General features: G+C 41.9%; 1 protein-coding gene across 1 annotated transcript in view; it reads left to right on the top strand.

Moving 5' to 3' along the window:
* LOC122562491 (uncharacterized protein C22orf15) overlaps positions 1-12,660 on the top strand; it is a 35,009-nt gene extending 22,349 nt beyond the window's left edge. Inside the window, exons 3-5 of the mRNA XM_043715326.1 lie at positions 4,816-4,938; positions 11,907-11,981; positions 12,086-12,660. Coding sequence (XP_043571261.1) covers positions 4,816-4,938; positions 11,907-11,981; positions 12,086-12,246 — 359 coding nt within the window. The 3' untranslated portion in view covers positions 12,247-12,660. The remainder of the gene's footprint in view (positions 1-4,815; positions 4,939-11,906; positions 11,982-12,085) is intronic.
* Positions 12,661-13,941: the final 1,281 nt, after the last annotated feature.

A 13,941-nucleotide genomic window follows, 5' to 3' on the forward strand; every position in this document is an offset into this window, starting at 1 on the left:
GGCTGCAGTGCTAACCACTGTGCCACCGTGCCGCCAGAGACCCGGGCTCAATTCCCGCCTCAAGCGACTGACTGTGTGGAGTTTGCACGTTCTCCCCGTGTCTGCGTGGATTTCCTCCGGGTGCTCCGGTTTCCTCCCACAGTCCAAAGATGTGCAGGTGAATTGGCCATGCTAAATTGCCCGTAGTGTTAGGTAAGGGGTAAATGTAGGGGTATGGGTGGGTTGCGCTTCGGCGGACTTGTTGGGCTGAAGGGCCTGTTTCCACATTGTAATGTAATCTAATCTTTATATTTTTGACCATTTTTTCTCTGCGTATTTCCTTCTTAGTAATCCTCTGTTGTTCTTTAAATGCTTCCCAGTCCTCCGTTTTCCCACTTATCTTTGCAATGTTATACTTTTTTCTCTTTTAACTTTATATGTTTCTTAACTTCCCTCGTCAGCCACGGCCACTCCTGCCTCCTCCTAGGATCTTTCTTCCTTTTTGGAGTGAACTGATCCTGCATCTTCTGTATTATACACAGAAATATCTGCCATTGTTTCTCCACTGTCATCCCTGCTAAGGTATTGCACCATTGAACTTTGGCCAGCTCCTCCCTCATAGCTCCATAGTTCCCTTTATTCAACAGAAGTATTGTCACTTCCGATTGTACCCTCTCCCTCTCAAATTGCAGATTGAAGCTTATTGTATTATGGTCACTACTTCCCAATGGCTCCTTCACTTCAAGGTCCCTGACCAATTCTGGACCATTTATGCCTTTTGTGAGTTTATAAATGTCTATAAGGTCATCCCTCAGCCTCCTACACTCCAGGGGAAAAGGTCCCAGCCTATCCAGCCTCCCCTTATAACTCAAACCCTCCAGTTTTGATAACATCTTTGTATATCTTTTCTGCACCTTTTCCAGTTTAATAACACTCTTCCTTATAGTAGGGTGACCAGAATTGTAGTCAGGACTGCAGAAGTCGTTTTGTCCAGCTCCAAAATGAGTACAGTAAAGTAAAGTAGCTTTTTTTGTCATTTCTACCATATACAACAGTTACAATAAAAACAATAGAGTGTTCCTCCAGGACCGAGGGTGCTACATGGTCAGCACAAACTAGACAATCGTACACAGCATAAAATGCATAAGAAGTGCAAAACACGCAAGTATAATAGAAGATTGATAAATAATAGATATTTTTCAGGCAGCAATTCCCAATTCCTGTGCTCTGACCAAGCATGCCAAGCAGCGTCTTCAACACCCTGTCTACCTGTGATACCACTTAAATAACATACATACAAGAACATAGAACAATACAGCACAGGACAGGCCCTTCGGTCCTTGATATTGCGCTGACCTAATCTAAGCCCATCCCCCTACATTATCCCATCATCATCCATGTGCTTATCCAAGGATTGTTTAAATCTCCCTAATGTGACTGAGTTAACTACATTGGCAGGCGGGGTATTCCACACCCTTACCACTCTCTGAATAAAGAACCTGAGTTAAGACATCTGTCTTACGTCTATCACCCCTCAATTTGCAGCTATGCCCCCTCATACAAGCTGACGTCATCATCCTAGGATAAAGACTTTCACTGTCTACCCTTGTTTCTGTCTTCAAGGGCCCATCTCTTCTAATCCTCTGATCATCTTGTATGTCTCTATCAAATCCTCTCTTAGTCTTCTCTTTCCAATGAGAACAGACCCAAGTCTTTCAGCCTTTCCTCATAAGAGCTTCCCTCCAGACCAGGCAACATCCTGGTAAATCTCCTCTGCACCTTTTCCAATGCTTCCCCATTCTTCCTTAGTGGAGTGACCAGAACTGTAAACAATATTCCAAGTGTGGCCGCACTAGCTTTTTGCACAGTTGCAGCATGACATTATGGCTCCGGAACTCAATCTCTCTACCAATAAAACCGTATGCCTTTTTAATAGCACTATCAACCTGGGTGGCAACTTTCAGGGATCTATGTACATGAGCTCCCAAGATCCCTATGCACATCCACACTACCAAGAATCTTTCCATCAACCCAGTATTCTGCCTTCCTGTTATTCTTCCCAAAGTGCATCACCTCACATTTATCAGCATTGAACTCCATTTGCCACCTCTCAGCTCTATTCTGCAGTTTATCCAATTTCCCTTGAACCTGCAACATTCTTCCACACTGTCCACTACTCCACCGACTTTAGTGTCATCTGACAACTTACTAATCCATCCATCTATGCCTGTGTCTTAAGTCATTTATAAAAATGACAAACAGCAATGGTCCCAAAACAGATCCTTGTGGCACACCACTAGTAACCGGACTCCAAACTGAATATTTTTCATCAACCACCACTCGCTGCCTTCTTTCAGAAAGCCAGTTTCTAATCCAAACTGCTAAATCACCCTCAATTCCATGCCCCTTCATTTTCTCCAACAGCCTACCATATGGAACCTTATAAAAGGCTTTACTGAAGTCCATGTACACCACGTCAACTGCCCTACCCTCATCTACATGCTTGGACACCTTCTCAAAAAACTCAATGAGGTTTGTGAGACACGACCTGCCCTTGACGAAACCATGTTGAGTATCTACAATCAAATTATTGCTTGCAAGAGATAATAAATCTTATCTCTTATAATCCTTTCCAAAACTTTACCTACAATAGACATAAGGCTCACTGGTCTCTAATTAACTGGGTCATCTCTACTGACCTTCTTGACCAAGGTCACAACATTTGCAATCCTCTAGTCCTCTGGTACTAAACCTGTAGACAATGACGACTCAAAGATCAAAGCCAAAGGCTCCAACACTTCCTCCCTAGCTTCCCAGAGAATCCTCGGATAAATCCCATCCAGCCCAGAGGACTTGTCTACTTTCACTCCTAGAATTGATAACACTCTTCCTTACTAACCTCGATCCTTTCCAGTCTGATATCTCGTATCTCATTCTTCTCCTCTGCAATATTCTCCTTTTCCTGAGTGAAAACCGATGAGGAGTATTCATTTAGCACCTCTCTGATCTCCACAGGATCCACACACAACTTCCTACTTCTGTCTTTGACTGGCCCTATTCCTACCGTAGACATCCTTTTATTCCTCACATACCAGTAGGTCGGTCTGTTTGACAACACTCCCCAGGGCCCTACAATTACCTGTGCCCTAGTTTGTCTTACTAAAATGCAACACCTTGTATTTATCTAAATTAAACTCCATCTGCCACTCCTTGGCGCATTGGCCCAGTTGATCAAGATCTCATTGTACTCTTAACTATACTTTTTCACTATCCACTATATCATCAATTCTGGTGTCATCAGCAAATTTACTAACTATGGCTGCTATGTATGGAGAAGGTTGACCAGCGTGACATTCTCATTTGTGACTTTCCAAATATGGGCACAATAAAAGAAAAGGAGTGAAATAGGATTGCAAGTTACGTAGCTGAAAGCAAGGAGCAACCAGAAAGAATGGAGGTCTTATATTTTGAATAGAACTTCTTTACATTTGATCAAGTATTATTGGGAAATTATCACTTTCAGAATGTAGTAAATATGGCAACTTGTTATCACACAGTTTTAAGTCATAGAGACATGCAGCATGGAAACTGACCCTTCGGTCCAACCAGTCCATGCCGAACATGTTCCCAAATTAATCAAGTTCTGTCTGCCTCCGCTTGGCCAATATCCCTCGCGTTCTCTGACAGTTCATTCCACACACAAACCATTTGCTGTGTAAAAAGGTTTCCCTCATGTCTTTTTTAAATCTTTCTCCTTTCACGTCAAAAATATGCCCCTAATTTTGAACTCCCCCACCCTGGGAAAAGACCTTTCTCATCCTCTCATGATTTTATAAACCTCAATAATGTCATCCTTCAATCTCCTACATTCCAGTGAAAATAGTCCCAGCCTTTCCGGTCTATTTTTATATCTTAAATTCTCCATTCCTGGCAACATCCTGGTAAATCTTTTCTAAACCCTCTCCAGTTTAATTATATCCTTCCTATAATAGGGTAACCAAATCTTCACAGTATTCCAGAAAAGGCTTCATCAATGTCCTGTAGAACCTCAACATAATGTCCCAGCTCCTATACTCAGGTCTGAGCAATGAAGGCAAGTGTGCTCAACACCTTCTTAACCACTCTGTTTACCTGTGACACAAATTTCAAAGAATTATATACCTGAACCCCAAGATCTCTCTGTTCTACAAAACTACCCAGGGCCCTACCAAAATGAAATACCTCACATTTATCCAAATTAAACTCCATCAGTCACTCCTCAGCTCATTGACACAATTGATCAAGATTTCTTTATAATCATAGATAACCTTCTTCACTGTCCACTATACGAGCAATTTTGGTGTTATCCACAAACTTACTAACCATGTCTCCTACATTCTCATCCAAATCATTTTATATGGGCAGATAATGGTTTGTAGTTGAGATTTGTGCTGTGGGATCAATATTATCTCAGACGCCAGGATATCTGACCTCTCTGATTTTGAAATAGTGCCATTGGATCTTTTACATCCATCTGAGGGAACTGACCAGTCTTCAGTTTATTGCCTCAGTAAAGTACAACACCTCACAACAGTGCAGCAGTCCTCAGTATTCCACAGCACGTCAGCTTAAATTATGTGCTCAATTCCTGGATTGGGGCTTGAATCCACGCGTTCTGACTCCTCGATAAGGAAACTGACCACTGATCTGAAGTTGACTTATTCATGCATAGGCGGGTCTTGGAGGGTTGGGAAAGGGGGGAGGTGGGCTGTGAGCGGCTGTCCTCAGATGGAGGGGTGAAATCAGGTGTGAATTCAAATCGGATCTTAGATTCTTCTTCCTACTTCCCGGTTCTAGCTTGCATCGACCTGACTGATGAATCTGGGAACTTAATGAATCTCAGCCTGCAACAAAACTCCCAGAAATTTGTCAACGACATCCTGAAAGAACGTGAGAGATATATTCTCATCAAAGTGATTAGTGAGTAAATTCAGAGCCTGTTTAATGAGCATTATTTCAAATAATAGCCAATGACTTTCGACTTTAGGGCTCCCTTGGCAAGACTGATAGAGTTCAACTATTTCCACTAGAACATAGAACAATACAGCACAGAACAGGCCCTTCAGCCCACGATGTTGTGCCGAACATTTGTCCTAGCTTAAGCACCCATGCATGTACCTATCCAATTGCCGCTTAAAGGTCACCAATGATTCTGCTCTGCCACTCCCACAGGCAGCGCATTCCATGCCCCCACCTCCTCGTACTACCTATTCTCCATTCCAGGCAACATCCTGGTAAATCTCCTCTGCACCCTCTCCAAAGCTTCCACATCTTTCCTAAAATGAGGCGACCAGAACTGCACACAGTACTCCAAATATGGCCTAACCAAAGTCCTGTACAGCTGCAACATCACTTCACGACTCTTGAATTCCAACCCTCTGCTAATGAACGCTAATACACCATAGGCCTTCTTACAAGCTCTTCTTACTAGGAAACGGTCATGAAGCAAACTTTAAGTAATGGGCAGATTACCAGATAATGGCTTAACAATCAATATGAAACTGTGGTTAAAGCTCTACCTAAATAGTGTGAACTGTCAGGAATCCATATTCCAATTCAAAAGGACAGCCCCATTTCCCAAGGCTGGTGGATCCAAAGGTAAAGGATAATCGGTTAACCATTTTGAAATGAGATGTCAAGAAATTCCAAGGACTAGTGACTCTCAAATTTTCCATCCCGATGAGCTGGGAATGTTCAGTCAAGACTGAGACTTTTGGACTCCAAGGGGACCAAGAGATTTAGGGATCTGAGGAGAAGGTGGAGTTGATTGAAAATTGGTCATGATGTATTGAATGGTGGAACAGGCTTAAGAAGCTCTGTGATCTGCTTCTGTTTCTTATGTCAGTTTGAGATGGGTAATGTTTATGCCAGTTGGAATGAATATATTTGGTGAGGGTGTATTTGATTATATTTATTACAAGCATACCAACTATAGCAGACAGAGGCCATTGACTTTTTTTTAAACCAAGAATCTATCTGCCCCCATCTTAAAAATATCAAATGGCACCATCTTGAGTTTCAAAGTCATGGAACCCTCGGAGAAAAAAGTTTCCCCTCATTTCTATCCTAAACGTGTCCCCTCTAAACTGGTTCTGGACTCACCTATAAGAGGAACATATATTCCGGATCCACCTTGTCTGGTCAAATCTGTCCAACCTATCTTCATAAGACAGACCACTCATTCCAGGAAACAATCTGGTAAACCTCCTCTGAACTGCCTCAAGATGTTCAAGATGTAAGCTCATCAGTGCTGTAAATAACTGAAGCATAATGTGTATATTCAAATCTTCTCATAATCTTCACATTCCAATAGCCTTAATTGCTTGTTGTACCTGCATAATATTTATTTGTAACTCATGCATTGGAACATCTAGACCCTTCTGCACTTCGGAATTCTGCAGTCATTCTCCATTTAAGTTATATCCTAGTTTGTTCATTCTTCCAGTCAGTCATGTTTTCCCACTTTGAGCTTGCAATTTTTTTGCCCACTCCCCACTCATTTTTACCTAAATCCATCTGCAGTCTCTTCATTTTGTCTTTAGTGTCTTTGTATCATCTGCAAACTTAGCTATCATGCCTTCACAACCTTGATCCAAATCATTGATACAAATCGTGTAAACAGCTAAGGTGCCTACACATACTGCAGGATGTGTGATTGGAGTCCTGCAATGCCACTCTGTTTTTTGCCAGCTAGCCAATCATCTATCCATGCTGATATGTTACCCTATTACACCGTCAACTCCTACTTAGCACAATAACCTTTTAAACCATGTCAAATGCTTTGTGAAAATCTAAGTGCAATATATTTACATTATCACCTTGATCCACAGTGCCTGTTACTCTTTCAAAGAAATCTAATAAATTGATTAAATATGTCCCTTTCACACGACCATGCTCACATTTCCTGATTATCATCGTCTCAGCTATACCCAGCTGTACCCTTAAATAATTCTAGCATTTTCTCTATGACAGGCATCAAGCTATTGAACCTGGTTTCCTCCTTCCCTGAATACAGGAGTGATGTTTATGATTTACAAGTCTGATGGATCCTTCCCAGAATCTAGCAAATTTTGAAGAAATCATAGAGTCATAGAGGTGTACAGCACGGAACCAGACCCTTCGGTCCAACTCGTCCATGCTGACCAGATATCTGAACCTAATCTAGTCACGTTTGCCAGCACTTGGCCTGTATCCATCTAAACCCTTCCTACTAATTACCCATCCAGATGCCTTTTAACTGTTGCAATTGTACCAACTTCCCCTGGCAGATCATTCCATATGTGCACTACCCTCTGCGTGAAAACATTGCCCCTCAGTTCTCTTTTATATCTTTCCCCTCTCACCCTAAATCTATGCCCTCTAGTTCTGGATTCCCCCACCCCAGGGGTTAAGACTTTATCTACTTACCCCATCCATGCCCCTCATGAATTTATAAACTTCTATATGGTCACTCCTCAGCCTCCAATGCTACAGGGAAAACAGCCCCAGCCTATTCAGCCTCTCCCTATAGCTCAAATCCTCCAGCCATGGCAACATCCTTGTAAATCTTTTCTGAACCCTTTCAAGTTTCACAGCATCCTTCTGATAAGATATTCCAAAAGTGGCCTAACCAACATCCTGTACAGTCACAACATGACATCTCAAGACTCTGACCAATAAAGGAAAGCATACCAAACACCTTCTTCACTATCCTGTCTACCTGCGACTCTAGTTTCAAGGATCTATGAACCTGCCCCCCAAGGTCTCTTTGTTCAGTAACACTCCCGAGGGCCTTACCATTAAGTGTATAGGTCCTGCTCTGATTTGCTTTTCCACATTGCAGCACCTCGTATTTATCTAAATTAAACTCCACCTGCCACTTCTCAGCCCATTGGCCCATCTGACCAAGATCCCATAGTAATCTGAGGTAACCTTCTTCGCTGTCCACTACACATCCAATTTTGGTGTCATCTGCAAACTTACTAACTATACCTCTTATGTTCACATCCAAATTGTTTACATAAATGATGAAAAGTAGTGGACCCAGTACCAATCCTTGTGGCACCCCAGTCTGAAAAGCAACCCTCCACCACCATCCTCTGACTTCTACCTTTGAGCCAGTTCCGTATCCAAATGGCTAGTTCTCCTTGTATTCCATGAGACCTAACCTTGCTAACCTGTCTCCCATGGGGAACCTTGTTGAATGCTTTACTGAAGTCCATGTAGATCACATCCACCACTCTGCCCTCTTTGTTACTTCTTCGAAAACTCAATCAATTTTGTGAAACATGATTTCTCACGCACCTTGTGATGTGCCACAAGGATCTGTTTGGGGACCACTGCTGTTTGTCATTTTTATAAAATACTTGGACGCAGGCTTAGGTGCATGGGTTAGTAAGTTTGCAGATGACACTAAAGTCGGTGGAGTAGTGGACAGTGTGGAAAAATGTTGCAGGTTGCAGGGAGACATGAATAAACTGCAGAATTGGGCTGAGAGGTGGCAAATGGAGTTCAATGCAGATATATGTGAGGTGATTTACTTTGGGAAGAATAACAGGAAGGCAGAGTACTGGGTCAATGGAAAGATTCTTGGTAGTGTGGATGTGCAGAGGGATCTTGGAGTCCATGTACATGGATCCCTGAAAGTTGCCACCCAGGTTGATAGTGCTGTTAAGAAGGCATACGGTGTGTTAGGTTTTATTAGTAGAGGGATTGAGTTCCGGAGCCGTAATGTCATGCTGCAACTGTACAAAATGATAGTGCGGCTGCACTTGGAATATTGTGTACAGTCTGGTCGTCCCATTACAGGAAGGATGTGGAAGCATTGGAAAAGGTGCAGAGATTTACCTAGTCTGGAGGGAAGGTCTTATGAGGAAAGGCTGAGAGAATTGGGTCTGTTCTCATTGGAAAGAAGAAGGCTAAGAGGAGATTTGATAGAGTCATACAAGATGACCAGAGGATTAAATAGGGTAGACAGTGAAAGTCTTTTTCCTAGGATGATGACTTCAGCTTGTACGAGAGGGCTACAAATTGAGGGATGATAAATTTAAGACAGATGTCAGAGGCAGGTTCTTTACTCAGAGAGTGGTAAAGGAATGGAATGCCCTTACTGCCAATGTAGTTAATTCAGCCACATTAGGGCCATTTAAACAATCCTTGGTTAAGCACATGGATGATGATGGAATAGTGTTGGGGGATGGGCTTAGATTAGTTCACAGGTCAGCGCAACATCAAGGGCCGAAGGGCCTGTTCTGCACTACATTGTTCTATGTTCTATGTTCAAAACTACGTTGACTATCCCTAATCAGTCCTTGCCTTTCGAAATACATGTAAATACTGTCGTTCAGGATTTACTCCAACAACTTGCTCACCACTGACATCAGGCTCACCGGTCTATATTCCCTGGCTTGCCCTTACCACCTTTCTTAAAAAATGGTACCACATCAGCCAACCTCCAGTCTTGTGGCAACTCACCTATGACTATCGATGATGCAAATATCTCAGCAAGGGGCCTAGCAATCACTTTCCTAGCTTCCCACAGAGTACACCTGATTAGGCCCTGGGGATTTATCTACCTTTATGCATTTCAAGACCTTCCTCCTCTGTAATATGGGCATTTTTTAAGATGTCACCATCTATTTCCCCACATTCTATATCTTCCATGTCCTTTTCCACAGTAAACACTGATGCAAAATACTTGTTTAGCATCTCCCCATCTCCCGCAACTCCACACAATGGTTGCCTTGCTGATCTTTGAGGGGCCCTATTCTCTCCCTAGTTACCCTTTTTTCTTAAAGTATTTGTAAAAACCCTTTGGATTCTCCTTAACCCTGTTTGCTAAAGCTATCTCATATCCCCTTTCTGCCCTCCTGATTTCCCTCTTAAATATACTCCTATTGCCTTTATACTCTTCTAAGGATTCACTCGATCCATCCTGTCTATACCTGACAAATGCTTCCTTCTTTTTCTTAACCAAACTCTCAACTTCTCTAGTCATTCAGCATTCCCTATGTCTACCAGCCTTTCCTTTCAACCGAATAGGGATACACAGTCTGTGGACTCTCGTTATCTCATTTCCGTTTTCCAGCCGTGCCTTTACCTGCGAACATCTGCACCCAATCGGCTTTTGAAAGTTTTTGCCTAATACCATCAAACGTAGCCTTCCTCCAATTTAGAACTTCAACTTTTAGATCTGGTCTATCCTTTTCCATCACTATTTTAAAACTAATAGAATTATGGTTGCTGGTCCCAAAGTGCTCCCCCACTGACACCTCTGTCACCTGCCCTGCCTTATTTCCCAAGAGTAGGTCAGGTTTTGCACTTTCTCTGGTAAGTACATCCACATACTGAGTCAGAAATTTTTCTTGTACACACTTAACAAATTCCTCTCCATCTAAACCCTTACACTATGGCAGTCCCAGTCTGTGTTTGAAAAGTTAAAATCCCCTACCGTAACCATCCTATTATTCTTACAGATAACTGAAATCTCCTTCCAAATTTGTTTCTTAATTTCCCGCTGACTATTAGGGGGTCTACAATACAATTCCAATAAAGTGATCATCCCTTTCTTATTTCTCAGTTCCACCCAAATAACATCCCTGGATGTATTTCTGGGAACATCCTCCCTCAACACAGCTGTAATACTATCCCTTATCAAAAATGCCACTCCCCCTCCTCTCTTGCCTCCCTTTCTATCCTTCCTATAGCATTTGTATCCTGGAACATTAAGCTGCCAGTCCTGCCCATCCCTGAGCCACATTTCTGTAATTGCTATGATATCCCAGTCCTATGTACCTCACCATGCCCTGAGTTCATCTGCCTTCTCTGTTAGGCCCCTTGCATTAAAATATATGCAGTTTAAATTTTTCAGTCCTACTTTGTTCTCTGCTTTGCCCCTGCCTGCCCTGACTGTTGACTCGCTTCTTTTCTCAACTGTACCAGTCTCAGATTGAACTCTTTCCTCACTATCTCCCAGGGTCCCCCCCATCTTACTAGTTTAAATCCTCCTGAGCAGCTCTAGCAAATCTTCCTGCCAGTATATTAGTCCCCTTCCAAATTAGGTGCTCCTTTTTAAATTCCTGCCTAACTTTCTGTATTGTCCCTTCAGAAACTCATCCCTTTCCTTTCCTATGTTGTTGGTTCCAATGTGTACTACGACCTCCTGCTGGTCCCTCTCCCCTCTGAGAACATTCTGCACCTTCTCTGAGACATCCTTGGTCCTGGCACCAGAGAGGCAACACACCATTCTGATTTTTTGCTGCTGGCTGCAGAAACGTCTGTCTGTGCCTCTGTCTAGAGAGTCCCCTAACACAATCGACCAGTTGGAACCTGATGTACCCCTCATTACATTAGAGCCTGTCTTGATACTAGAAACTTGTCTGTTTGGGCTACATTCTCCTGAGAGTCCATCACCCATTTTCCAAAACAGCATACTTGTTTGAAATGGGAATAGGCACAGAAGACTCCTGCACTACCTGCCTACCTCTCTTACCTTTCCTGGAGTTAACCCACCTATCTGACTGTTTCTGTGGATTTTCTCCCTTTCTATAACTGCCATCCACACCCCCTTGCTCTTGTAAATTCCTTTTGCATCTAACTGTCGCTCCAACCAATCCATTCGATCTGATAGAATTTGGAAGCAAAGTTGGTTATTACAGATATAATCGTCAGTAACACGTAAACTCTCTCTAAACTGCCATATCCGACGAGAAGAGTGTATAGTGATGAAAGGCCTATTAAAGGCCATTTTTGCTCCTTTGCAATCTGCAGACCCAACAAATAGCACCATCTTATTGCTCTAAAAAAACACTGCTCCAGGCTAACTTAATACTTATGGCTTATATTTTTTAAATTTAATCTTAATTGTTAGATGTGTATATTTCACAAAATGTTTATTTTGCACATTTTAGAACAAGTTGATTCAGAGACCATCATCTATGAATCCATGTTGAAGAACATTGAGTGTTGTTATCCTGCAGTAGCAGGTGAGGGTTGATAAGAATGGGTACGACATGAGGGTTCACCCACTTCAAGAGGATTTAGTAAATGGAGCTTATGCTGAAATGTCTGTTATCTTCTGTGTTCTCAGAGCAGCTGCACAAGTTGTCCAATCCCAAGGCCAAGGAGAAGAAAGAGCCAATACTGAAGAAATCCCGATCCACCAAAGAGGGTATTCCAAACACTACATTCAAAACCAAATCTGCTTTGGGGATTAAGAAGAGCTCCAGCTTTACACAGAAAACTTTATGAAACAAAAGAATAAAAAACAGAATTTATGGATTGTGAATGACAGCTCCACAGACACAATCCACACTTGATTACACACTTTGATGGAGTGATTGGAAACGTTCATGCACCCAATCCCACTGAGTTCTTGGGATTAAAGCCAAGCTCATGAATATTTCTGTAGAATATACCCAAGCTCACCTGCATGTAAAAACAGTTCCCCTAAATGTGTATCAACAAGTGGAATAGAAATGTGACAGATAAAGAGGTTAAACATCTTCAGGAATATAGTGGGGAGTTATTTAATCTGGGCAGCATAATACTTTTAGGTATACAGTAACAGAGGAAACTCCAAACACAGAGATCAGGCCAACAAGGTTTTCTGGGGACTCAGCAGAAACTTTATTTGTTCCAACAGACCTGAGAGATTTGAATGGTCACAGAAAGCTAAACAAGTTGAGGTTGTCTATTAAATTTTAACGGGCTTTAACAGAATAGATGTGGAAGAAATGTTTCAAGGTATCAGGAGATAAAGCAAAGCCAAGAGCCGAAATAGTTACTACACAAAATTCAAAGGAGAAGTCAGGACTATATACCAGAATATTAAACTCCTGGTCATAAGGAACAACTTACTGAAATGAATAACATAAAAGTATTTTTTTTATTCTGTCACTGCGTCGCTGATTCGGCCAGTATTTATTGTCCAATCCTAAGTACTTAGAAGAGGGCGAGAATCAAGCATATCACTGTGGTTCTGGAATCGCATGTTGGCCAGACCAGGTGAAGATGGCAAGTGTCCTTCACTAAAGGACATTAGTGAACCAGATTTTCTTTTAATGCAGATATATTCTTATGACAGTTGACAATCATTGATTAATAATGATCTTTATTAGACATTTGATTCCATGTGCCTTGGTAGAAGTTGAATCTATGTTGTCAGAACATTAGTCTGGAATAGTGGATTACTCATCCAGTGAATTTAACCATTACACCACATCCAGCCCCAATGTGATATGCTGACAGATGAAGTTTATATAAACTCTAAGAGCGCGGGAAAAACTGTCCGTCCTCAGCAGGCTATTCAGCACATCATGCCTATGCCTTCCTGCTTGATCTATATAAATGTTATCACGCATTTGTGCATTTTTTTATAGTTGCAATTGAAAATAAGAACTAGGAGCAGGTGTAGGTAATCAGCCCCTCAAGAACACTCCACCATTTGATGTAATCATGACTGATCTCAACATCACCTTCCTGACCACTCTCCTTAATCTTTCAACTCGTTACTAATTAAAAATGCCTATCTCCTTTGTCCCCTGCACTCTTGGATCATGAATTCAACAAATTCACCACCCTTCAAGAGAAGTAATTCCTTGTCACTTCTGTTTTAAATCTGTCACTCCTTTTGATAAAACTATGACCTTATATTCTAGATTGCCCAATGAGTGGAAATATCCTTTCTATAAGCTTTTGCAACTTATTATACCTCAATTAAATCTCCTCTCATTCTTCGAAACTCTAGCAGATGTAGGCCTAAACTGCTCAATCTCTCCTCATAAAACCTCCAAGATTTCTGGAATCAATGTAGTAAACCTTCTCTGAACTGCGTCCAGTGCAACTACATCCCACCTCAACTAAGTGTCATAGGAGACAGGCGATAGTGGTGGAAGGTTGCTTTTCGGAATGGAGGACTGTGACTAGTGGTGTTCCACAAGGATC

The sequence above is a fragment of the Chiloscyllium plagiosum genome, chromosome 25 (genome assembly GCF_004010195.1).
Source record: "Chiloscyllium plagiosum isolate BGI_BamShark_2017 chromosome 25, ASM401019v2, whole genome shotgun sequence".
NCBI classification, from domain to species: Eukaryota; Metazoa; Chordata; class Chondrichthyes; order Orectolobiformes; family Hemiscylliidae; genus Chiloscyllium; species Chiloscyllium plagiosum.